This window comes from Apis mellifera, linkage group LG11 (assembly GCF_003254395.2).
Source record: "Apis mellifera strain DH4 linkage group LG11, Amel_HAv3.1, whole genome shotgun sequence".
NCBI classification, from domain to species: Eukaryota; Metazoa; Arthropoda; class Insecta; order Hymenoptera; family Apidae; genus Apis; species Apis mellifera.
In genome coordinates this window covers 16,289,479-16,317,173 of record NC_037648.1, presented here as the reverse complement: position 1 = coordinate 16,317,173, position 27,695 = coordinate 16,289,479, and the positions used below count along the sequence as shown (strand labels likewise).

Sequence of the window (27,695 nt, the reverse complement as noted above, 5' to 3'; positions counted from 1 at the left end):
ATCGGATTTATCAACATTCGTATAAATAAATTGCACATCTGTTGAGAGAGCTTGATTTCAAAGGAAAGGATTATATGGAATTATTATCGTATTTTACGATGTGTTAAATAACAATTTTTGTTTATCGTTGTTCGAAAACCGGTTCGGTGCCTCTTAAATAAGATTGATCGCAGTTTTATTTGTATATCTATGTTCGGTGATACTTACTTAGTTTCGCAGAATAATTTGAACGAAAATTATAGATGAAATTGATAAGAAATTAAATCTGGGAAATAAACTAAATATGACTGCAACAGAAGAAACTGAACCTTTGATATCATCGAAAAGTTCAACTACTTGCCGGAATAAATCACAAACGATCTTATATGATGCGATTTCATTGGTAAGCAATTAAACGATTTAATTAAATTCTTATATGAATTTATTTTAAATTTCACAAAATTGTGAATTAGTATTACTTGATAGAAATATTTTGAATGTATATTGTATACATTCTCGAGTGTATTATACTTTTGGCCTCATTCGATGCTTGAACGAAGATTATGATTATATGGCTTCCTCGATGTTTACGGTTTTCCCAAGATTATTTTCATTATTATTTCGAAATGATATTTTTATAAAATGTTGTTTCTGAAAATAAAAACGAAAGCATAAAAATCATAAGATAAAATATATGTCTAATAGAACGAAATAAGTTAATTATTTTTTATAATTTTTTTTCTTCTTTCTACAAAAAGAATTTTATTTTTTTTTTTTTTTTTTTACAATTTACATTTACTTCTCTTATATATTTCTGTTTGATGTTTTTATAGGAAGAAAATGAAAGAATCGCAGTATCGAATTCCAAGATATCGTCGTTCAAATTAAAGCCGATCTTACATTCGAGAATAGGGATAACGTCGAAGGATACATTGGCACAGCATTCCACAGGAAATACCGAAAACGAATCAATTACGTATACATGGAGCGATTTAAACGTATATGTTGCTAAAGTGAACGAAAAACCATGGGAAGTTTTTTTCAAAAAAAGAAAACCTATCGGACGAAGACATTTATTGAAAGATGGTAAGAACGAAGATCGGAATCGGAAAGAATTAAGATTAGGAGAAAATATTTCAATAATGATTTATCGCGTGCAATTAATTGAGAATTGAACAATTAGAAAGAAAACGAGTGTTTAAACTTTATCTCTATGTTGATATAAAATTTTATTACAGTATGCGGGGTTGCGTATCCAGGTGAATTGTTGGTAATTATGGGATCATCAGGGGCTGGTAAAACAACATTATTAAACGCTTTAACATTTCGATCGGGTTGTGGAGTAATTGCATCTGGAGTGATGGCTGCAAATGGGCGAAGAGTATCTTCCACGATACTGACATCGAGAACCGCGTATGTGCAACAAGATGATTTATTCGTTGGCACTTTAACCGTTAAGGAACATCTTTTGTTTCAAGCTATGGTTCGTATGGATCGAAAAATACCCATGGAGCAAAGATTCGATCGAGTGCATCAAGTAATTAACGAGGTATATATCGAATAAATATCTAGATTTATAATTGTATCGTTTATAATTAATTTCAAGAAACGTTGCGTGTTTCGTAGCTTGCATTAACCAAATGTAAAAATACGGTAATTGGTCAACCGGGAAGAATTAAAGGTCTTTCCGGAGGTGAAATGAAAAGGTTGTCATTCGCATCAGAAGTTCTTACCGATCCACCGTTGATGTTTTGCGACGAACCTACGTCAGGCCTCGATTCTTTTATGGCGCATCAAGTAGTTTCAGTATTGAAGACTTTAGCCGGTAAGTAACGATCGAATTTGATCGAGTAAATTGGATGGATGTATACGCAGTCATGATTTTCCAGCACGTGGTAAAACGATCGTTGCTACATTGCATCAACCTTCCTCGGAATTATTCGCTCTATTCGATAGAATTTTATTAATGGCTGAGGGAAGAGTAGCCTTCATGGGTACAACTTCGCAGGCTTGCACTTTTTTCGAAACGTAAGTACTTATCTAGTAACACAATAAATAATACTTCTAGAAATATGTTGTTGACACATGCTTTGTACATATCTTGCTTTCATATTTTTTCCCATACTTTTTCTTCTAGTTATGCAATTTATTAAGTAATAAAAATATTTGATGTTTACAGACTTGGCGCTGCTTGTCCTAGTAATTATAATCCGGCGGATTATTTTGTTCAAATGTTGGCGATTGTACCTGGACAAGAAACGTCTTGTCGTCATGCGATAAACACTGTATGCGACGCCTTTCAAAAAAGTGAACACGGTATTAAAATTGCATTAGAAGCGGAGGCAATAAATAATGAATTCGATGATTCGATACGAGATTCGAAATATTCGAAAAATCGATCGTTGTATAAAGCAAGTTGGTGTGAACAATTTCGTGCAGTTTTATGGCGTTCCTGGTTGTCGGTTATCAAAGAACCTATCCTCATTAAAGTTCGTCTGTTACAGACTATTGTAGGTATTACTGTTTAAAAAAAAAAAAATACGGTAGAAAATATATATTATCTATATAAATTCTAAATATATATGTATATATATTTATCGTTTGTTTTAGATGGTGTCTTTATTGGTGGGAATTGTTTATTTCAATCAACGATTAGATCAAGACGGAGTGATGAATATCAATGGTGCTTTATTTATATTTCTCACCAATATGACTTTCCAGAACGTTTTTGCCGTAATCAATGTAAAATTTATTTGCTTATATAAAAATTATATAAAAATAAAGCGCAAAGTTATGCTATTTTTGTATATGTATGTGTACATATATATGTGTATATTTCATTTATATTGTGTAGGTTTTTTGCGCAGAACTACCGATATTTTTACGAGAACATCGAAACGGCATGTATCGTACAGATGTATATTTTCTGTGTAAAACGCTCGCAGAAGCGCCTATTTTTATAGCAGTACCGCTTCTCTTCACTATTATTGCTTATCCCATGATTGGATTGTATCCGGGAATCGATCATTTCTTCATTACCGCTGGTATTGTTGCTCTCGTTGCTAATGTTTCGACATCTTTTGGTATGTTATTTATAATATATATCATGAACAATACTTCAATCAAATCATACTTATATTTATTCGATAGAAAAATATTTTTTTTTATAGGCTATCTAATATCCTGCATTAGCAACAATTTATCCATGGCGTTATCCATCGGGCCACCAGTGATAATACCGTTTTTGCTTTTTGGTGGATTTTTCTTAAATACGGCGTAAATATAATTACAATTGGAATATATTTAATATTAATTATTTATACAGATGCGGAACATTATTTATATATGTATAATTTATACGTAATAATTTACAGATCCGTTCCATTCTATTTTGAATGGTTCTCCTATTTATCTTGGTTTCGGTATGGAAACGAAGCTCTTCTTATCAATCAATGGTCGGAAGTGGAATCTATAGCATGTACGAGAAGCAATGCAACTTGTCCTAAATCTGGTCGAATGATTTTACAAACGTTCAATTTTAAACAGGTTCGCGATATAATACATGTATATATATTTATGATATTATATCCGTTTCAACGCGGCAAGAGAGATTATATTTCGCTTCGAATACATGTTCGATTTATTTAATTTTTTTTTTTTTTTTTTTTGCGTGCACGCAAGTATATATATTTTTTCTATTTATTTTATATAATTTTTATTTATCCTCTTATTTATCATTTTCGATTTTTAGGAACATTTTTGGATGGATATCGTATGCCTTTTTTCCTTAATTATCGCATTTCGTTTTTTGGCATTTCTGGCTTTACTATTAAAAACTAGGGGCAATTACAAACAAAGGTAGAAAAAGAAAGGTAGATTAAAAATTATATTAAAAATTCAATAACCGCTGTCATTTTTGTCTTATCAAAATCCGCGCACAAATTTTTTGCCGGATAACGTTACTTTTCTCCATAATTTATTGTTATTTTATTTTTATTTTGCTCTTTCATTTTACAACACATGAATAAATATTTTCGTAATTTTTATTATCTTATTAGAATCCACATTGAATTTATTTTACACAATTTTTGAACAACTTATATTGTCCATATACAACATTTTTTATTTCTTCACTCATTTCTCTAAAACAGATATACATTACAAAAGAATTATTAACATTGTATTAACATTTTTTACAATTATTTTATATCATTTAAATGAATAAAAGATTGTAAAGAAAATATATTTGAACTTTTTCGTATATTTATAAATGTATCATAATCATTGATATTATTTGTAATATTTTTATTGGTGATAAGCGGACAACGATAAAGAACAAGTACACCGTTGCTCTGTTGACCACCCTTCTATGCATAGGTTCAAATATCGTTATAAAACCGGTTGTTATTCATACTATGCGAGTATATGTATGTGTGTATGTGTGTGTAAGAAATAGTAACGAAACTTAATAATATGTATAATAACATAGGAATATAATAAAATGTATATATTTGTTCGATAATAAAATTAAAGAACGATATTCTGCATCTTTCTTCAAATATAAATTCAAATTCTCAAGTTTTGAAACACAAACTATTATTATTATTTTGAATTAAATCAATTTGAAATAAAAATTTAAATTAACAGTTTATTTTTTGAAACGTTTCAACTTTTTATCTTTTATTATTAAACAAATATTGCAATAAATTATAGTGCCATAGTGAATAGAACGTAATTCTAATTCTTGCAAAGATTATGAAATCTTTTTAAGTAGTTTTTTAAAAATACATGAAGAAATATAGCATATGTATGCATATAAGGAATTCTTACGTGTACAAAACAGGTATAAGGTTTCCATCTTCGATTACTATAATACTTCAAGTTTTCTTTCATCTCCTATTTATTTAACGGTACAATATTAAACGATATACAATCTAATTTTCATTTATCGTTAGACAAAATTTGAATTTTGAATTATGTTGTTTTATATTTATTTTGCAATGCACATTTATTACATTATATTATTAATATTATATATCAAATTAATAATACCCAATTAAAATATATAAATATATTTATATCTCGATTTTTTAATTGAAATTAAATCTCTTTTGAAATTATTTGCATTGCATATTTTAAATTTATTTAGAATCCTTTTCAGTCGTATTTTTTAAAATAAATTATAATAATAGAATTGTGAAAATTTTAAAAGTATACGTTTATTATCGAATAATTAGATTAATATATTGAAATATATAAATTATACAAATAATATATATATATACATTCCAAGATTTTATTCAACCAAAGAAATAGGGAGAAACGGTATATACTTCCTAGGTATAGATCGAGTGGGAACGTAAGAGGTATCGCGTATCACGGCGGGTTCAGCGACAATCTCATTTGCGGTATAACTTGCTTCAATCGGGTACTCGGTTGTTCGTTTGCGATCGCTTCGGAATAGAAATAGATTAAAACGAAATCTTCTTAATTACGATGTACGTTTTAAAAGAAGGTAAATGGTTTCGTAAAAAACATAATTATCTTGTGGAAGATAATGATACGGAAAGTGTGACGCTTACATGGAAAGATCTTTCTGTATATGCGATGGATCGTGGTCGAAAAAATGTGCGCAAACGATTAATCGATAACGGTGTGCAATATTTCGTTAATTTTCGTTCGATAATCGAACTCGTTCGCTGTAAAGTAGATATTCATTTGATCGAAGCTCGTTAAATTTTGTTCGATTTCAGTACGGGGTGCAGCAGAAGCGGGAAATCTAACAGCAATAATTGGCGCAAGGTAAGATTATTTATCGAAAAGGTATTTTATACAGATAATTGAAATTTTTATTTCTTTCTTTTTTTTTTAACTTCTTTCTCTTTAATTCAGTGGATCTGGTAAAAGTTCGTTGATAGCGGCTCTGGCTTTTCGCACGGGATGTGAGTATTTTCTTATTTTTTTTTTTTCTTCTTTCGATCCAATATTAAGCTAATTTTTTAATAATTATTTTTCGATTTCATACGTAGCCGAACATTTAATTCATGGTGATATACGAGCAAATGGAAGGACGATAGATTCCTCTTATATGATGCAGAACAGTGGTTACATGCATCAAGAAGATATATTTGTCGCGACAATGACAGTGATCGAACATCTTTGGTTTATGGTAAGAGATTGAAATCATTCACATTTACGTTTTTGATGATTTTTATCTCACTTTTTCTACTTCTGCGTTTTAATACAGGCTCGAATGAAACTTGACGGAAATTTACGAGTATTGGATATTGAAAGAAAAATTGACAATTTATTAAAAGATGTTGGCTTGACGAGTAGACGCGATGTACGAATTGGTAACAGCATCGACGACAAAGTATTATCCGGCGGTGAAAAAAAGAGATTGTCTTTTGCCACGGAAGTACGATTTAAATATATTCTTTCTTACAATACTTTATCTTTTTCTTTCTTTTAAACGTATAACAATTTCTTTCTAGTTTATTACTTATCTTTTTCTTATTCTCCTTCTTTCCGTACGGTAAATTCTTCTTCTTATTATCGATATATATATCCATTTTTGACGATATTTTTTTTAATGACAGATTTTTCTCAGTTATTGACAGATCCAAAGATATTATTCTTGGATGAACCGACAACCGGGCAAGATTCTCATTCGGCAAATTGTGTAATCTCCCAATTGAAATCATTCGCAGCAAAAGGACGAACAGTGTTGTGCACCATACATCAACCAAGTTCTGACATATTCAGTTCCTTCGATCGAATAATATTGATTGCCGAAGGTCGAGTTGCATTTTCAGGTCGAATCGATCAAGCGGTAGAATTTTTTGCAAGGTAAGATTCCCGATAAGAGAAATTATTCGTCTTCTTTTTTTCCATCCAACTCTGATTTATTCTCTAGTCAGGGCTACGAATGTCCGCGAAAATATAATCCTGCTGATTTCCTGATAGCGATTGTAGCCACGGGATCGAAAAATAAAGATGGCGAACAAGTGGCTCACAAGATATGCGATATTTTTTCAAACAGTAAAGCTTCGAACGAAATCGATCGTATCTTAGAGAGACAGAGTTCGATATCTTCTTTAACCGTAAGTATCTAATTTATTTTTTTCGGGTTCTAATAAATGAAAAAAAATAAATAAATATTCATCGTTTGCTTTTTCTTTATTATTCCATTCGAACGAATTATTTTTTAATTTTGAATTTATTACCCGAATAATTCGATATTGTTTTAATATATGTGCGTGTGTAGATTAAAACTAGCTCATACAGGAAGAAAAAGAGACGACATTGTTGTTCACGACTCTTCTGGTTGATTTATCGTCATTTCTTACAAGTTTTGAGAGACCCATCGGTACAAATAATTAGAATATTTCAAAAAGTGGTGAGTGAATACGATGATTCATATATGAAAATATTTTTGCGAAAATTAAGCAAGTATAGTATAAAAAAAAAAAAAAAAATGTGGTAGAGTGTCGCAACGATCGGTGGTTTGTGTTTTATGGGTGCTGTAAATTTTGATCAACTCGGGATTCAAGCTGCACAAGGTGTTATTTTTATACTGGTATCTGAAAATGCATTTTTTCCAATGTATGCTACATTAGCCTTGATACCGCAGGAATTACCTCTCCTTCGAAGAGAATATCGAGCTGGAATGTATCCGATTTATCTGTATTACATTGCGCGTATATTTTCTTTGGTAAGTAAAAGAAAATGTTCATAGTTTCGATTATTAAATATATGATTCTCAATTTTTTTTTTATACCAAGAAGTAATTTAAAAAACGAATGTATTACAGATACCTGGCTTGATAATAGAGCCGCTATTGTTTACGGCGATTCTATATTGGTTAGCTGGATTGCGAGACAATATCGAAACTTTTGGATTTACGTTACTTGTTCTTCTGCTTACCATAAATGTATCGACTGCGTGTGGTAAAATTTTATTATTACAATTTTTATACAATTAAAAGATGAGTAGAATAAAAATATAATATAAATAAAATTAATTATTAACGTATATATTTTAGGATGTTTTTTTTCAACAGCATTTGAAAGTGTACCATTGGCAATGGCTTACTTGATACCATTCGATTATATTCTCATGATTACTATGGGTCCATTTCTCAAACTTGGGTAAGATATTTAATTATAAGTTATATAAACGTATCATCGAATAGCTAGAAAAAAAATAAATAATAGTTAATATATTTTAGATCATTACCAGTATACATCCAATGGGTAAAATATATTTCTTGGTTATTACATTCTACCGAAGCGCTTACAATTTTACAATGGAACAATGTGCATAATATATGTAAATATTAATCTATTCATTTGTAATAAAAGTTAAATATTTTCTTCGTATTAAATCGTTAAAATAAATATGTAAAAAATAATAGTAACGAATAATAATAATAATCATTCGATATTTTAATATTTTTAGCTTGTGAAGAGACTGATCCTGAATTACCTTGCATTACCGATGGAATTCAAGTTCTACAGCGCTACGATTTTGATGAAACTAATTTTTGGATCGACATTATATTAATGGTTACTATTTATTTCGTCTTCCATATTTTTGCTTATATATGTCTGTGGAATCGTTGTAGATGGAAATGAGATAAAAATATATCATCGTTTGTCAATGATTTATTATGTATCATATAATTGTAATAATAGAAAGATGTTTCAAAATTGATAGTACAAAATTTAATATATTACAACAAGAATTAAAAGCAATTATTTAACGATATTATATTTGAGTTAATTTTAATAAAAAAAAATTCTATAATATTTATAATATTCTTTATATTATATTATTATAATTTACTCTATATACGTGTATTTTTAAATTTCTTGTTAACGAAATAGATAATTTTACATACAAAATTAATTATTATAGTTAAAAATAATAACTCGATATAATGCTCGCAAATAAACTCGTAATACAAAACAAGTACGAATAATATAATCTAATTTGTATTAAAATAAAACATTTGACCGTTTCGAATTATTTAGGAATAATACTGCATATAGATTGTAACACGCTAGATGGCGTAAAAAATATTTCGATCTTTTTCAAATCGATATTTCAAAAGATAAAATGTTACGTGTATTCTGTTTCTCGTCGTTGTGCTTTTATATGACGGGTTTTCAAAAATTTCGTCATTTTGTTACAAATAATTGTAATCTTATGCTATGCTCAATCGGTAATGTTAAAAATAATAATAATATGAAAGCAAAAGCTCCTTTGATACATAAGACGAAAAAATGCACTGAATGTAGATCTAATATGCGCGTCGTCTGTGCCTATACCTCGTCTCTGACCATATCAACTATTCGACGTGTACCTAGATGTCGCGAATGTATACTTTAGCAAAATAAGACTTGACGAGAATTGCACGATAGAGAAGGGTAGAGTAAAAGAGTGCGAGTGCAGTAATATAGTATGGTGGGGAAGTGAGGATGGCCCGCGGTGGAAAGAAGAGGGAGTACAAAAGAAAGAAAATGTTAAATGTTGAGGAAGACAGTTAAGATTAATGGCGGGCATGAAAATAGTGTTTCGTGATATTTTTTTTCACGAATTCAAAATTTCAAAATTAAATTATCACAAATAGTGTTAAAATATCTCAATAAAAATATTCAATAAAAGTTATATTTTCCCTCAATTTCTAATGACGACTATCTTCATGGACTTTCGACACTGTCGACAGTGTGCTGGGTTCCCTTAGGTCGCCATATTTCTGTGTCGTGCCGTGTAAGTAGTATCATATTGTATTAAGTACGTAACACTCTCGTGTGAAGATTCTTTAAATATGTTAAAAGTGTTGTGGTATATCATTCTATTTGACAAGAGTTAAAAATGAAATTAAGAGATATGGTTTGTACAAAGTTTTTTAATTAACCTATAGTATATTCATGAATCAAAGCGTCGATTCGATTGACATGAGATGCGTTTGTTGAAAGGTTCTGCTGTTTATTTTCATCATGCTAGAGGGAAAAGATCGTCACTGGTGTTTCAAAATGATAGAAAACCGGAGTGCTGATGTCCATTTATAACTATGGCTTTGCTATATAAATGTATCGTTTTTTGTTAATTTACAAGTCATGTGTCCGTTTGGTAATGCATCAGTGTTTATCAAAGTTTAATTAAAAAGACGTTTATCAGAAGAATAATTATGTCTACAAAAACGGAGTTTGTCGGTTGTCGACATATCTTTTATGGCGAGCATCCTAATAAGTATACACTGCCTGGCGTTTCTTTTTTTGATTCGTCTGCATATAATTGGTGTGGAAAAACTTTATAAGAGCGAAGGAAAAAATTAAAAGGACAACAAACGAAATTTCATAGCACAAATTAATTTATTCCCGTATCGGGAAAAACGAGGGAGCAACGACAGGGGCGCTGCGAGCACTGGAAGCGCGACACTTCCTACTTAAGGTGTGTATTTGTAGGTTTAGTAACTACATTTCTCTCTCTTTCTATCTCATTCCTCCGCCTTTCCTTCCTACGCACACATACACAGAGTATATGTTCATCTTTTCTACTTCCCTCCAATTTGATTTTTCAAATACATGTGTACATATGTATAATACAGGCGTGTACTGAATTTCGTGGATTATTATTAAAATATATTCTGTTTATTGAGTTATTGTTTATTGAATTTATCGCAATTGTGTTTTTGTTCACCATTTAAACGAATATTTTAAAACGTTTTATTTTAAAAATACTCGATATAATTATAATTATAAATCATAATTTAAAGAAAAACGTCAAAAAAATTATCATGTCAAAAATTTAGAAAAGAATGAGAATAGATATATGATATATATATATTTATTTATTTATTTATTTCTCTACAAAAAATATTTCTATAACGAAACAACTTATTTGAGAAAAAACAGCAAGCTATATTCTCAATTTCCTATCGTGCGCTTATCATAATAATCGCGCGCTTATCATAATAATCGTCAATGTTTAGTAACGACGATTCAGTTTATCAGTTATGAATTGGTTAATATATTTTTGGAAATGAGTAGAGTGATTTGTATGTTGAATTAATTTTGATCAGAAATGAATTCGAGAATAAAAACAAAAATATGAATTATTGTCCACAAATTGTATATAATTAAATTGTACATAGTTCTATAGTTAATTGTTATATAACCAATGAGAAAACATGAATGAAATAAAAAACATAAGTTAATTTAATAATTGAGAAGTAAAATGAAAAAAAAAAAAAAACAGAAAAAGAATTTCATATATATTTCGATCACGATGTATAGTACGAATAATTTTTTAATATATATTTAAATATTTTAATTATCTAATTTCTTCGATATATAAAATTATCACTTCCAACGATTAAAGAAACTATAAACTATTTATAACATTTTTATAATACGAAAAATACTTATACGTAAGATAGAAGAGAGAAATTCTATCTTCATGAAATGGATATTCTATTCCTTAGAATAGAATAACCAAAAGGCATTGGTTATATTCAATTGTAATTCTAAAATAGGTAATACATATAATACGATTTATTGTTTTACCTTCTATTTAGGTCGAAAAATATTTTATTTATAGAATAATCAAGATCACGAGATAAACAATTTTTTCCCCCGTTTAATATAAATTGCTTATTTTGTAAATTAACGTATATTTTATTCTCGCATTTTAAAAAATGTTAAAACGACAAATTAAAACAAAAGTAGAGTAAATTATATCATGAAAGTATGTCGCGTTACAGAGAAAGTAGAATGGCTCGCTGTTCAACCGTTCGATGTCTATGCATGTATGTATATACATGTACGTATAATAATTTTAGTGTATATTACACGTAAGATTGAGAAACATATTCGATATTAACTTCTTAAATCTTTTAAATATGAAAAGAAATTTTGTAAAATAAAATTTTTCGATACATTTATTCTTCTACACGAAATTAAATGTGAAATATTAAACGAAAAAGATTTAACATTACTCATGGCCGTTATTCTTATATTTCTTAAGATACTCTCGTAATATTAATTTCCAATCTTTCAGGAAACAGCACAATGGCTGAGGACCGAAATAATTCTCAAGGGTTGGTTGGGCAGGCGCACACGGTACGTAAAACCAAACGATCGTGCCAAACTTTGATTCGGTTTATTTTAGTGAACGAATCTGGGAAACGCATTTTCGAGACGTAGAAAGGGAAGAAACTGAAAAGATTGAATCGTTGAGTGCTTTTCGAAAGCTAAATACGAAGATTTTTAATTCCATGCATTTTGCTTACTGATTCATAGCATTTTCAATAATACATATGCATATACGTTCTAACTTTTTTCATTGTTATTTTTGAACGTATTATTTTTTTAAATTTTTATTTTCTATTTTTTTCTCACATCTCTCTCTCTCTCTCTAATTTTTTTTTAATTTTGTTGCAATTGTTATTTTATAAATTCATGTTCTGTTTTTCCCGCTATTTCTTGTTACAAATTATTATAAAAAATTTAACATTAATGATATTATATTCATTTTTTCTTGATATTATATTCCATTCTTTTTTTTTTTCTGATATAAAAAAAAAAACAGAATAATAAGGATTGGAAAAGAATAATTTCACAATTATGAAAAAATTATACATATTATCGTTCAAAATGGAATAAGAAATTTTTTGTGCCATATATTTTTTGTATAAACTAATTATATAAAATTATTATTTGCGCGCATATTTATAAAGTATGTGTTTAAAAATGAAAAAAATTTCTTTTAGATAGAACATGGTTCGTCTCCACCTGCAGTATCGACACTTTCAACAGGACCAAATGTCGGAATCGTCGCCGGTGTCACAACAGCGACAACGAAAGATAACCCATCGATTCAAGATAATTCGCCTCCTCGAAGCCCAAGAACGTTATTGTTGCAGCGTGGAGAAAATGGTTTTGGCTTTACTCTTCGTCATTTTATTGTTTATCCGCCAGAATCTTGTTTCGTAAGTGAAATTGAAATTCCTTTCGAGTTTTAATTTGATATAATTTATTTATAAAAAAAAATTGATCTCCATTAGATGCTACCGGATCATGAACGAACGAAAATAGACGAGCCAATGGATACGATATTTGTGAAACAAGTACGCGAGAATTCTCCAGCGGCCGAAGCAGGCTTACGAACGGGAGATCGGGTCGTTTCTGTTGACGGGAAACCAACACGCGGTGAACAATATGCGAAAGTAGTTCAACGTATTCAACAGGCAGGACCTTGGTTGAGACTTCTCGTCGTTTCCAAGGAGGACGATATTTTGCAACGATATTTCGGCGAGACGGCTCATAATCCTGAAACGAATCAGCGACCGCGGTTACGTTCTCCGGAAAGAAGCGGGCATAGGCAACGCAGATCGGTCAGTATGATTCCTGGTTTATCGCCAAGGACTAGACAATCTTGGGTTTGCTCGGCGCCAAGTTCGATGCCTACGCCGTTGTGTCAGGATCAAGAACTAACTCGACCATTGATCGACGATGGCGTTTCCAGCCGGGATCAAGATTTTTCCGAGGAAGTTCAACAATCGTCGGAAAGTAACGATAAGAGTACGCAATCGGCTAAAAGTACGATTTATCGTAGTAAACCTTCTCAAGAGATAATTAGTCGTTACGAGTCGATGGAAGAAAACAAAGTAAAATTACGTAATCAGCCGCAACAATTAGGAAAAGATACATCGAATTTAATGCAATCGTATGATAGATCTGATACGAAATATAATGACAAATACGATCATTTTGACAGAACGCGTTCCGAATCTATCTATTCGAGAACCAATAGTGATCAGATTTACGATCGGATCAAAGATCCGATATACGAACCTGTTCGATTCGGGGAATCGTTGAGAACGAATATCGATCATCATTCTTCTTCTCATCATCATCATCATCATCATCACTATCATCATCCTCCGCCTCCTCATTATCATCATTATCAACAAGAATCATCACAACAACAACAACAACAACAACAGAAACAACAGCAGTCTCATCAACATTCGAATTTGACGCGAGTTCCTTTATCCCGAGCGGAACCGCAAGTACCTATTTATCGGCCTGCTTCGAAAAGAATCAGTTCACGTCGAGCAAGTGAAGGAAGTACCAGTGGTTCGATGATTAATAATTTTGAAACGGCAAGCTATCTTAGCACAGATGCACTTAGATCCTGCGAGCCGCGTTCTAGATTCGGTATCGATTCCAGAAGGGATTCTTCTTCGATCCATGTCAACGATCCATCTTCGTACGAATCCAGTTCTACTCTAGTCGGGAACGAAGCGAGTGAAGGTAGGAACGAAAATGGAAGAAATGGAAATTTAAGTGGTCACAGAACGAATAGTGGAACGAGTTCAACTAGCGGAATAAATATCGGAAATACAAATATCGACGATTCGATCATTATGACGAGGCTTCGCAAAAGTTTCGAGCAAAAGGAAGAATTTTTACGACGGCCGAGTCAACCGATCGGTTGGTTTCTGCCCGAAGAGAGATCGGAATCTCCTGTTCGAAACAATAACAACGGAACTGTTATTCCAAGAGAATTCTACGCAAGACCGCAGAAATTTCAGAAACAAGTTTGGCCACCGACCGATTCGAAACAAGATCAACAATTGTCAATATTGAAAAGTGCTCAAAATAGTAATAACAGAACTTTTCCTGGAAAACTTGTGCCCGATAAAACCTCGTCTAATCAGAACGTTCAAAGAACGAAGAGCAGTAACGATGGGACAGAAGATATCGATTATTTTACTTCCCGAAACGAACAAATCGAAGAAACTTCTAACGCAACTCATCCTCTCGAGTATATACATCAGCAAATTGTAACACCTAACCTATGTGATCGTTTAAGTACTCCGTCCAGTTGTGACGATAATCGAGATTCGAAAGAATCTGATAAACAACATCAGCAACAACAATTACAACGAAATATAGGCAAATCGAGCAATTTTGTTGGAACATTGTCTAGAATACACGAAAATATAGCGAGCGTGGGTGCTTTACTTTCCGGTGAACGACAATCTATAGATGGGAGAAATGGTGCCTCTTCTTTACCTTCGTCTCCCGGACCTGAGAAAAAGATGAACGATAAATTCCCTATACTTCCGCAAGGACTTCAAATCGTATCGAAACGAGCCAAACAATTCGAATCAGGACGACTTTTGAGCGACGACGACGAACCGACCGGTGATCGTACTAATCTTTATCGAAGTGAACTTTCGAGATTGTCGAACAAACGTAGCGTACCAAATGTTGCTGTTCGGAAAAGAGAATTCGAATCGAAAGCCGAAGCTCAAGAACCAAGGAGATTACCACCTGTGTCAACTAGGGAAACTAAATCTTTGGACAGTGGTGAGTTTTCTTACGTAGTTATTTATTTTTATTTTTTTTCTTTTTTCTTTTTATCGTTATAATGTTTTATCAATTCGTAGTTTTACTTTCAATATAAAAAAAAATTACGATAAATAAATATATAATAAACGAAATGAAAAACAACAAAACACAGAGAAAAATTTTACGCATGGATAATTATATATTTCTCTTATACGCACCTTTCCAATTATTATCCATTCTTAATATGCTACTATGAATATTTAGGTAGCGGATTAAAAGGAAACAGAGTAATTCCCATAGGCAGCAAACAGATCCATTGTGAACCGCCGATCAACTATAATACCTTAGAAGGTAGAAGAGAGAGATGAAATTAGTTAAATGTTGTGTTGCAGTCTCTCTCTTTCGCTCGCTCGCTTTCATTCACTCTCATTCTTGCTCTTTCTTTTTCTCTTCCTTCTTTCCTTTTTCCTTTTTTAACTTAAATTCATTCGCCCACTTTTGTCTCAAATTTTGTTTTTACACTACTTACATTGTATTTATCTTTTATTTTTTTATGTTTTATTTATATATCGCAGAGATTTTAATGTTGTGTCGTTACCTTGCACGAGATTTATTTATTTATTTACTTTTATATAGATCTACGATATAATTCTTTTAAATTCAAAATGTTACAGCGTTGAAACGTACTAACATTACAAATGTCATTTCGATTTCAAAAAAAAAAATATTCTAATATTATAATATTCTAATGTCAATTTTCATGTACCATTTTCAGAAACATCGAATTCAAGAATCATAGATGGGGAACATGTACAGTCAAGAATTCGTAGCAACAGCGCAGAATCATGGGAGTCGACGAGTGCGAATAACATGTTAGAAACTGCTAGGCATCATTGGTCACGAAGACAGGACGACGCTGAACGAAAGCGTAATATAAATGGAAATGACGATGGCATTTATGTGGATACAACTAGAACTAGCGACGAAAATGCGATAATTGTCGAATCGAAAGGATCTAGAAGTCAACAACAACAAGATGATTACACGCAAATCATTAAAACTGAACATGGTTAGTTTTTCTATATTACTATCTACCTAATTAATTCTCTATTTTATTCTTTTTATAATCTCGATTAAAGGATTAAATCATTACATATTTTACATCGTGAATATCCTTAATTAATTGATTAAAAGATTCTTTATATGTCAAAGGTATGCTACCATCGGATAATGATACGCACAATAACCAAGTTGTATTCAGACGACAAAAGAATACGCAAATCGGTAAGTATATATAAAATATCGAAATAATATTCATCGAATGAATTTTTTATTAAAATAATTATTATCTTTATATTTCATTTTGTAGCAGACGAAGATCGTGCCACGAGAAGAGTGTCTTACATAAAAGCAACTTGGGGTGAACGACTTCACGTTGACAGTGATTTGGAAAGCGATTACGAGCCTGTTATTCATACTTCTAGAAGGTAAGTCCTCGAGATCACTGTCGCGATAATACGAAGCTTTTAGGTCTATCCACGGTATATTGCGCATTTTCTGTCACGTATGAATATATAACTTTCCTATGCTGTTTGGAGTGTGGACTACTTGCCTGCCATATAGTATTATCGTAGTAGATCAGTCGCGAGTATACATCAAGTTCTGCCTCCGTCCATATTTTCAGCATTCATAAGAGATGGCGGCTACTTCCAAACGATATAGCATCGCTTCGTCGCATCTTCGAGGAAGTGACTCAATCTGCAAGTTTAAACAAAAATATTAATCGGTGAGGATAGTACATGTTGAGAAAAGCATAAAGATGCTGCATTCTGTTTTCCCAATAATCTTGCCTTTCATCGCGTTTTTATTATATGCTCGTCACATTTCAAAATTGTTGTTTCTGAATTGATCGCAACATATTAATAACCCCATCGCTCGATTTGTCTGCTTTTAATCAGTAATATAAACTAATAACTAATAAACGTTCGTGTTTGTAGAGCCGCGCGTTAATTCTTCCTTATAATTAATTTTTCGTTTAAAGATTTTTGTTTATATAGATAGGTGTATTGTTGCTTCGAAGTAGAACTCGTGATAAAGTGGTAATGAAAAAAAAAAGGAAATTCGTTGATTTGTCGAAACGCGTCGTTGTTCGTTCCTTTCGATTAGATTAGAGAAAGAGTTAGAGATGCGTTTTCATTAAAAATAAGTATCGATAAAGAATTTTTCTAAAAAGTAAATTTGACCTTTTCAGCGGCAACACTCGGGAACCAGCTGTCACGGATATCGTAAAAGATGTTGGTCAAATGGAACGAGAAGGACCTCTGCATGTAAAATTTACCGTACTAGATGGAAAGGTAAATTTATATTTCATATTGCACGATTGTACGTGATAATGACATTTCTCTCAATTATTTACTTTTAAAATTATTATATAATTTATGTATTATTGAATTTATTGAATTTCAGCGATCTTCCGATCGTTCATGGAAACAGTTGTGGGGTATTCTTCGTGGACCTATTCTCTTCTTTTACAAGGATCGTCAAAATCAGGTATTTTAAAATATATTGCATACATTGTTATACCGATCAATTTTACAAAAATGATATACCGTTACGTTTTTACACGTTTGTAATTTCTTTCTTTAGAGTCCTTCGTTGGCCTGCGACGGTGAAAATGTAGCTCAAAGCGTGGATGTAAGATGTTCCCTTGTAGATATCGCAGAGGATTATACGAAACGTAAACACGTGTTACGATTGGCCAATCCAAACGCAGAAGTTTTACTGCAGACGGAGGATGCGGCATCCATGGCACTTTGGTTACGAGCATTGCATGAACATGCTGCCGCTGAAAAACCATCCGTAAGAGTTTAAGCTTTTTAAAAATTAATTTGTGAAAAAAACATCCGTAACATTAACTGTTATAATTTAATTGTATTTGCAGGAAATTGCTCAAAATAGCACTTTGAAGCAACAGGCTGTCCCACAAACACCAGGACCTACGAATAGTTCTTCACCATGTCAAATGAACTCTGTAACAATGGCAGTGTCGACTAGTAGCGGTAGCGGTAGTCAACGATTAAGTCCTCTTCCGGGACACAAAGGTATCAAGAAATTAACTTCCTTTAGGAACAGATCTCCGACCGGACAATCGCCGATAAATAAGACTCGAAAACCGAGTCAAACGATGGATAATTTAGTTTCTCCGAAAACCAAGACATGGAAGGGTAGAGTCGCAAAACAGTTACGAAAAATGCACGGTCAAACGGCATCTCCTTCATCCCCAACCACGCAATTACCACCAGAGGGTGCTACTTTTAAAGTACCACTCGAGCTCTGTCCACCGGTAATTGTATATATATTTATATATACATACTTTTTCAATTTTATTTCAAGACAAACTGTCGTATGTTCTAAACGATTAAAGAATTATTTTTTATTCGTGGTCACAGTCGTCTTTCTCAGAATATGTACCATTGATCGTGGAAATGTGTACCAGTATTGTCGAAGCGAGGGGTCTTGAAGTGGTTGGCATTTATAGAGTACCTGGTAATACCGCTGCTATTTCACATTTAACAGATAGCGTGAACAAAGGTTTCGAAAATATTAATCTCCAGGTAAAATAACGTATTATATGTCATTACGTATGTATGTATTGTGCATTTATCGTTTAATTAATATAATTTATTCGATTATTTATCTTTTTCGTTGCTTTTTTTTTTTAGGATCCTAGATGGAGCGACGTAAACGTAATATCTTCTCTTCTTAAGTCCTTTTTTCGGCAACTTCCGGATTCGTTGCTCACTGCAGAATTATATCCCATGTTTATCGATGCTGACAAAGTCGAAGATCCCCAGAGGAGAATGACAACTATAAGAAAGTTGCTCAGAGATCTTCCAGAACATCATTTCGCAACTCTTAAGTATTTAATGTTTCATCTGAAAAGAATAGTGGAGCATAGCGAGGTTAATAAAATGGAAGCAAAGAATTTAGCCATTGTATTCGGCCCCACTTTGGTTAGAGCAAGTGGTTCTCGGGACAATATGGTTACTATGGTTACCGATATGTCGCACCAATGTCGGATCGTCGAGAGCTTATTAAACAATGTACGTAGATGCAATTTAATCATCTTATTTGCGCAAATAAAAATGATTGTTCGCGAAAACAGAAATGTTGAATTATTTTATTTCAGGTTGACTGGTTCTTTTCGGACGATGATTTGGATGATTTGAGTAGATTGAGCGTTAATCTTAGTCTTCCAGCAGATACTAGCGAGATTGAGACAACTTCCAGTAATAATCATAATCTCTTGTTGAACAATATTCAAAAAGTCGAAGGTATATGCATGTGTTTTTTATTATATTATCCATTATTATCGTTTCAAATTAAAATAATTGATTTAAATAAAACAGGAGTACGCGAAATGGCATCCGCCAAAGACATCGTGTCATCCATCATATCCGCTGCTAATCGAAAAATACAAAGAAGAAGGAAGTGTCAAGATGAGACGGATAATGAAACTCACGAAGTCGATAAGGTAAGAGATATGTGAAATATATTTATTGATATAGATAATTTATATTTTAATTGATCTCGTTTAAACGTTGGCTAAATTGTTACAATTGGTTTCATTTCATATATAAAGCCGAGGATGAAACAGGATACGGAAAATCTACAAAATCGACGAAGCATGGCATTGAACGAGAGGCAATGTTCGGTCAGTGAAATCGTTTTAATGCACGAAAATCAAAATCAATCGAATCGTTCCATCGATCGTTCCATCGATCGATCCGATGATCGTTCACCGACGCTCGATGGTATCGCGCATGCGAGCACCGACGATATAATAGCTGATTGCGCCATTACCACCAACCGTGATATGTTAAATAATCACGATAATGTCGTTCCTTCCGAAAAGTCAAACAAATATTTAAATCGTACAATAGAGTCGGTTCCATCGATGCAATCACCGATTCACCGCTCGACCGTCTCGTCGACTTCGGAGTCGTCCCGACTCTCTAGCGAGACTGGCCTGAGCTGCTTCGACGCAAGCTCGACACTTTCGAGTGCCTCGAATGACACCAAGCAAAGCAACGACGAGATCACGATAAGAACATACGCCGGTTTGAGCGCGACTACTCAAGAACGTATACGAAGATTCGAACAGGAGACAAAGGCAATGTTGCAGAGAGATCAAAATCGACAGAGACGAGAAGCTGAGAGGAGAGAAGAGGAGCGCCGGAGAATCGAGACGGAATGGCAATTGGCTAAAAACGAAATGGAGAACGATGATTTGCTCGATAGCATAGTTGACACTACTGTGATGACACCTACCACTTATCTTTCATCCGCGACGAGACTTTCCAACTTTAACGATAAATCTTACCTCGACATCGGCTCTCGATCGACCGGTCGAGTGCCGCATCTTTCGATAGCCGTACAACAGCAACCCACGTCCGTTAGACGAGTATCGCTACTCTCGAACGAATCTGCCACGATTTTACCTCAAGAGAACATTTCTGATAGTACTATAAAAAAATTGAAAACAGACACCGAAGTAAGTTTACACGTCTTAATCTTATCGTGACTTACTGCAAGCAAAAAAGAAAAAACATGATTCGTAAAGGCGTGCGAGAAGCAAATTGAAATCGTCTCGTGATTGGAGATCAATGCTTTTGAGGTTATGTGATTCGAGATTATTGAAATTCCAAAGAAATTTGTTGCTTTAATTTTATCGAATTCTCGCATACCTGGAATCATTCGTAAATACTTTTTGCTTTCGATTCGTAACCTATTTTCTAATTTTTTAAATATTTTGTAGCAAATATTGGAAGGTTCAACGCTATCGTCTATACGTTACGGTAGTTTAGACTCTCTGCACGAAACGCATGAAATTTCTCAATCGTCACTTTCGCCGACCAATCAGCAACGGAAACCGCTTTCGAGCGATGTCTCGGACGATGGTTAGTATTGGACATACAAGAATTTATTTTTCTTTAATATCTCGGTCGAATCAATATCCTTTTTTTTTTTTCCATTCTTTCGAAACTGATTCGAAACTACACTTGAACCGAAACTTGTTTTTTTTTTTGATATTGGTGAATATATTGTTATGATTATCGAAAAATGTGGAATATATATGCGATACATGCAATTTCAATCAATTCAACGACTCAATGTTTCGACACAGAAATTATCATGAAATTTATAGTCCCATCCTATGTACGTATTTATTCTCTTTATATTTTTCTCTACGTAATGTTGCTTCTGACGCTCTCGGTGAGTGTAGCTGGATCTTGTTTTCTACAATGGACTCAGAAGATTCTGACCATTAACAAAAAGCTTTCTAGGTATTCTTTATTTGTCTTTTACTATTTTTTGGATAATCTTAAAAACAAGCAACTGTCCAATAGACATTGCACGATAGACGCATATGGTTATTTTCTTTAAATTGATCTTATTGGTTTCTCTTCTTTTTATTTCTTTCTCTCTTCCTTCCTTGTTTCTTTGTATCATCATCATCATCATCGTTCTTCTTCCGTTTTGAGATATTTTTCGCGAGAAATCAATCGTCAAAAATCATTTTTGAAGCGTGCAAATAGTATTTGCGCTACATTTTACGTTACACATTTGTATTATAAGCACGTTATTATGAGAGTGATTCTCTTCTGTCTATTTCCGTTTATTTATAATATTTTAAATCATACCATATCCAAAGTTTTCTTCTTATCTTCTTTTTATATTTCGTGCATGCGTTTAATCTTATCTATCCTGATGAATATCGAGCTTTAAATCGAGCTTGAAATTGGTCAATCATATCGTTCAAAACAATTTCAATGTGCATACTTGATGTACGTATTTCCTTTTTTCTCTCTCTCTTTTTTTCTCTTCTTTATTGTCGATATAGGTTCGATTATTTTGAAATAATTTATTCGATAATTATTTTTCGTTAGAAAATTTTCTTTCCTCGCACCTGCATGTTACCATAAAGGCGACGAATATAGTAAAAAAGAAAAACGAAGCTATTCATTGGATAGCCACGAAAATTTTCGTTGCAAGCAGTATATGCTTGCGTGCTTAAAATCGCTCGCTTTTAGTTTTTTGACGTTTTTTGAAACTGCCTCCTGCTCGTTCTTCATACGAATCTCACCTAAAATCTCGGTGTTATTGTTATCCACCATGCGGTATTTGCAACCGAGTACGATCTACATGCGTAAGATATCTATTTTTCCTTTCTACCTTTCTCTCTCTTCGCATTCTTCGAAAGGACGTGTCCCATTTAAACAAAAAAGGATGGGGGGGGAGAAAAAATCGAGAAGAAATAAAGGTGTGGTAGCATCATCGATGAACGAAAGCCGAGAAGGTGTAAAGAATCGAAGATGGGCAGAGGCAGATCAGGCTTGTACTTGTTGGATCGTTTGCTCGTTTGTCACTGCCAGAAGTCACTGTTTAATACATGTTTCTCGATGGGGTGTCGATTAGTGACGATGCGAATGCGTTGACCACTCTTAGGCAAACGGCAAATCCCGGTTTCTGGTGGTACATATCATCTCACCTACACGGTACCGCAAGCCCCCCTGGCCCCGCCTCGAAGACAGCGGGCCCATCGCCAATGCCGATGTCGATGCCGATGTCAATACCACTGTCAATGCCAATATCAATGCCGATGTCGATACCAATGCCAATGTCGATGCCAGGGCGAATGCAAGTACCAGGGTCAGTGTCAGACGCAGACGACATCGACGTCGTGCAACGATCATCGACACCCATCGCATCCTCCCCGAGAGTACCGGCCTCGGAGCCCTCCGAATTCTCGGAGCCTATCGAGCCCGTCGAGCAGTCACCACCGCGAGGGGTGTGTTCGGGCTCAGGGGCCGGATTGTCTTCCAAGACTTTAAACAGATTTCTTCGAGGTAAATTACTTCGTTTGCCAACGAGAATAAAGCCAAAAGTCGCAAATCCGCTCCGACTATGACTTGGCTATACGAATGGCTTTTTGAACCACTCTTCATTTCCGCTCAACGCACTCTCTCTTTTAACAACGACACAACCTTTTCCAACCTTTACATTCTTCTTTTATCCGCTGTTTCTCTCACTTTTATCAATTTTTTTTTTTTCGTTCGACGTTTATTCGACTCGTCATTTAATCGGTCGATTATTAAACGGCAAACGCCTGCCTGCTTAATCATTATATCCATTCACTTGTCCATTTATTTATATATATATCTGTCTACCTATATCTTGCCTGTTTATCTGCTTACTTGCGTGCCTGCTTGTTTGCTATTTGCCTATCTGTCTTACCTGTCCGTTTTATCTTTCTCTCTTTCTTTCTTTCGCTGCTGAATTATTTCATATCGATTAAAATCACTTTTGTCTTATTTTTTTTCACTTGTTTTTTCCTTTTTTTAATATTTTAAATCTCAGATATTTCATTTATTATTATACGCGGTGGAAAAAAAATTGTATCAATTATTATATATATATATTTTTTTTTCAAAGATTTGAAATCTTCTCCTTCTCGTCTCCTCGAATACGTGAAGCAGGAAAAATGGCTGTGAATTAAAATTAATTTTCATATTTCGTATTTGTTTATAATTTTCATATTTTTTTTTTTTACATTTGTCTTCGTTTTTCGTTCGTCGTCCTTTCTTTTTCCCCTGCGTTTTTTCTCTACGTATCTTTTCTTTTTGTGTCTGCTCTTCGCTTCGATCGAGATTTGCCAATCGATTAAAAATTATGTGATTTCGTTGAATTTGAATGTATCATAAAAAATAGGTATGGAAGAGGAATCGATTAAATGAATATAAAAGTAAAAGGTTTAAAAATGAATATGCAACGGCTGTTTGCAAAATAAGCAATTCAACGATACAATAGCAGTGTTTTATATATATATATGGAAATATTATCAGACTTTTGCAGTCACCGTTTGTTTTTTCATCCATCTAACGAAGCCTTTCTAATGAACGATTCAAGCTCGTTACACGATGCTCGTTTTTCCGTTGCGCGTACGCAACCATAACCTTATTTTGTAGTCGAGAACGATCGATCACTATTCGATGCTTTGTGTGTGTTTCTCGTTGAGTCATTCGCTTTCGATTAATACTCAGGCACCATAATAAGTTAAGGATGAACCGTCGTTTCTATTAAAACGAATTGATTTAATTATAGGTAGTGATCTCTTGACCAGTTTGACGACTACGTTCGATCGTAAATGGAGATCCCTGGTAAACTCGTCGAATCAAACGATTCGCGGAACCACGATGGAAAATTTATCCTTGAGCGACGAGGATGCTGTGATAACACAGCGAGATTCACAAAACTTGCGAAATCAACGAGGAGGAGGAGGAGGAGGAGGACTACGAGAAGAGAAGGATCAGGAAAAAACGACCATTCCTCAATCTTCTTTCTCGATTGAAAGTTATCGAGATCCGAGTCTCCATAAAATGTGTATTGAAAAGCATCAATACGATCGGCAAAAAAATGCAAGTATTCGACAAAATCGAAGCGAATTATTGAAATTAGTGAAATACAGCGTAATCCTTTTTTTTTTTTCCATCGATTTAGCTTACTCATCCATATTATTGTTTGCAGGATGCTCCGGAAAAGGATACGGATTCGTCGGTAACGGAGAATAGTAGCGTCGATCGATTGGACGACGATGCCATACCGGACAACGATCGAAGCGCCATCGCGCGAAAAAAGATTGAATCGAGCAAGGAAACGGTTTACGAATCATCTCCGGATACGAATCAAGCGCAGGAATACTGTAGAATCGAAAAAGAAGCATCGGTAAATTTATCACAAAGTGACAAAGTGGCCGATGATGCGAAAGATTTGAATCGACGCGATGCCGATTCGAATTATTCGAACAAGCTTGAAAAATTTGAAAGTCTAACAAAATTTGAAGTCAGATCACGATTAAAAAGATCGGAATCTTTGAATAAGAGATCGGAAAATACTTCGTCCAAATTAAAAAGATCCGAAAGTTTGAACAAACATTCTGTCGAGAGGCTCTCGTCTCCGACCAATGGCAAGTTGAAACGGTCCGAAAGTTTGAACAAACATTCGGAGAGATCCGATTCTCCGAATAGTAAATTGAAACGGTCAGAATCGTTGACGAAAACTGAAAAAACTGAATGTAATATTAGCAAGAGGCGACAATCGGTTAGAAAAGATAGCGCGACGAAATTGAAACGAAAAAATGGTATGCCTGAACGATCGATCAAACGTAGGCATACTGTAGGCGGTACCAAGGATTTTGATAAAGTACATTGGTTGGACAACAAATTACAAGTCGAGGCTGAGAGAGTGGTTAAAAATGAGTATAGACCGAAGAAGAGTCAACTCAGAACAAGTTCACCGGATCTAAGTACCGGTCGTATTGGCCTTACCGATGCTAGTTTTCTTATAGAAGTTAGCTTCCGCGGCCCAAGTAACGTCGTTTTTAACGTGACTAATGCTCGTCCACAATCCTTACCGGATACTAGTTTAGCTTCCAAAGTGTTTAAAGTACCTCTCGAGAGTCACGTGTAATATTATGTAAAGTATTGCATTGAAAAGGAAACGAGAAAGCAAAACTGCGAAGATAGAGAAAGAAGAAAAAGAAAAATATTAATTAATGAATTAAAATTCGTTAAAGCACCAACACGTGTTTCTTTTTCATCAAGCATTTATATCGCAGCGTGTCAATTATTTACGTATCGTACTTGTAAAAACGTGATCGTGTGCAATTTTTTGTATATATAACGTATATAAATTATACAAATTATCGAATGCTCTGCAAATGCGCGGGTGTGCATGGGTGTGCGTGTATGTGTGGTGTGTACATGCGTGTAGCGTATATTTATATACGCACGTACACGCAGGTACACTCTTTATATCGCTACAACAAAAAAAAAAAAAGCGTTATAACCCGTAGATTTTGTATTTCTTAATAACGCAAAAATGTTTTCACGTAGTTTTATATTCAATTAAACATATCGGCTGTGTGATGTGTCGATCAAATTGATTGACATTTATCATTTGTTTATGCATTTTAAACATATTTGTAGAGTAGCAACGATATCCACGATCTACGTTGCTTTTTTCCCCCATTACGAATATTATTCGTTCCTTCAATTATATACACGAATATAAAATAGACTGGATTTATCGATACGTTTAATCGACGAACGAAATATGATGTTTCTTTTACTTGAACAATTGTGATTTCATTCTTGAACACGATTGAAACCATAAGAAATCATGGAATCACGTAAGGCAGCTTACGAGCCTGACAATCTTAGACTTGTAAGATTTTCTTAAACTTGTAAATACATATTAGGTATGTACGCAAATGAATGAAACTTTAAGCCAATGGCAAAGCGATATTTATTTTAAATCCGTAACAATCGTGATACTATTATTTATTGAATATTCGAAAGAGATACCTGAAATTTGAAGAACTAAATATGAATATACATGGTATCGAATTTGTAAATAAATCTTATATATTGCTTATTTAGAAAGCAATCAAACATTTTAATTGAATGTTGTACTGTAAACCCTTTATTTCCTTAAATCCTTTTCTTTTTCATTTAGAGAAATATTTGCCTTAAATGATAAAATATTTACTTCTAAAAAAATATATATATATATATTTTCATTTTATTCTGTCACTAAATAATTTCGAAACGAGTAAAAACTTACGGCTTCTTGGCTTTCAAAGATTTCTCGATTATTTTCTCTGTTTTCAGATCTTTCACTAGAAATGATTTCAAACAAAGAAGTGGAGACTAGCAGTGTCTATTTTGGATCAACTATTGAGAAATGTTACTTATTTTGGAATATTGTATTAAATTGATTAAATTGGCAAAAGAAATTCAAATCCAATCGTTTCTAAGTCTAATGTACGCGTGTAGCATTACATATTGATGCGAGATGAAATTCGAATGAAATTTTTGTTTTTACGAACAGATTGCTGTATACACTTACGGTTATGAGCATCATTCTAGATGGCGCTATGAAACATCCGATAGTATTGTAAAGAAGTATTTGGCTTCCATTTTTAAAAGTGTTCGAGAATTTAACTCTTGAATTAATCAGAAATATAATATGAATGTAATAAGAACGGAAACAAGTTTAAAGCCATTGAGAAAACGATTGTGCCAAGAATCAAATGCTCGGTTAATGAAACTTCGTACGTTAAGTAATCAGTTATAAATTTAACCAATTCTATTTTCTTTGAATTTTTTATTAATAGATTCAACGATAAATCTGTTATTTTCTTAAATTCCTTCCATTTAATTTATATTTTTTATCTTTCTTTCCTTTTCTCTCTTTTATTTTATATTTTGGATAGAGTTTGAATTT

General features: G+C 33.2%; 2 protein-coding genes and 1 long non-coding RNA gene across 14 annotated transcripts; 2 read left to right on the top strand and 1 right to left on the bottom strand.

The window, feature by feature from the left end:
* The first annotated feature begins 102 nt into the window (after positions 1 to 102).
* On the top strand, positions 103 to 8,644 carry LOC726508 (ABC transporter G family member 3). The gene is made up of 24 exons (XM_026443715.1): positions 103 to 382; positions 813 to 1,065; positions 1,218 to 1,528; positions 1,606 to 1,804; positions 1,869 to 2,007; positions 2,159 to 2,489; positions 2,590 to 2,721; positions 2,834 to 3,062; positions 3,150 to 3,255; positions 3,354 to 3,525; positions 3,731 to 3,837; positions 5,463 to 5,632; positions 5,733 to 5,781; positions 5,872 to 5,921; positions 6,009 to 6,148; positions 6,227 to 6,397; positions 6,590 to 6,828; positions 6,896 to 7,082; positions 7,247 to 7,378; positions 7,466 to 7,693; positions 7,793 to 7,928; positions 8,024 to 8,129; positions 8,210 to 8,310; positions 8,440 to 8,644. The coding sequence occupies exons 1-24, from the start codon at positions 284 to 286 to the stop codon at positions 8,613 to 8,615; spliced, it is 3,963 nt and encodes a 1,320-aa protein (XP_026299500.1). The 5' UTR covers positions 103 to 283; the 3' UTR covers positions 8,616 to 8,644.
* Positions 8,645 to 9,421: 777 nt separating this feature from the next.
* LOC408333 lies at positions 9,422 to 26,246 on the top strand. Of its 12 annotated transcripts, none has more exons than XM_006570461.3 (24): positions 9,425 to 9,876; positions 9,963 to 10,437; positions 12,046 to 12,107; positions 12,758 to 12,976; positions 13,052 to 15,365; positions 15,612 to 15,698; positions 16,123 to 16,416; positions 16,560 to 16,631; positions 16,720 to 16,834; positions 17,032 to 17,133; positions 17,599 to 17,701; positions 17,814 to 17,897; positions 17,994 to 18,206; positions 18,289 to 18,690; positions 18,797 to 18,961; positions 19,070 to 19,450; positions 19,537 to 19,681; positions 19,757 to 19,881; positions 19,990 to 20,901; positions 21,166 to 21,307; positions 21,634 to 21,694; positions 22,857 to 23,257; positions 24,513 to 24,826; positions 24,936 to 26,246. In XM_006570461.3, the coding sequence occupies exons 3-24, from the start codon at positions 12,057 to 12,059 to the stop codon at positions 25,875 to 25,877; spliced, it is 7,644 nt and encodes a 2,547-aa protein (XP_006570524.1). In that variant the 5' UTR covers positions 9,425 to 9,876; positions 9,963 to 10,437; positions 12,046 to 12,056; the 3' UTR covers positions 25,878 to 26,246. The 12 variants fall into 12 exon arrangements, with proteins under 12 accessions (XP_016770190.1, XP_006570524.1, XP_006570523.1 ...); XM_006570460.3 differs by having other exon boundaries at positions 9,426 to 9,753; positions 16,717 to 16,834; XM_006570458.3 differs by having other exon boundaries at positions 9,426 to 9,876; positions 16,717 to 16,834.
* Positions 26,168 to 27,516, bottom strand: LOC107965146. Its single transcript, XR_001704701.2, has 2 exons — positions 27,033 to 27,516; positions 26,168 to 26,959 (listed from the first exon to the last, which is right to left on the bottom strand). It is a non-coding gene; the product is annotated as an uncharacterized LOC107965146 (long non-coding RNA).
* Between the last annotated feature and the right edge of the window lie 179 nt (positions 27,517 to 27,695).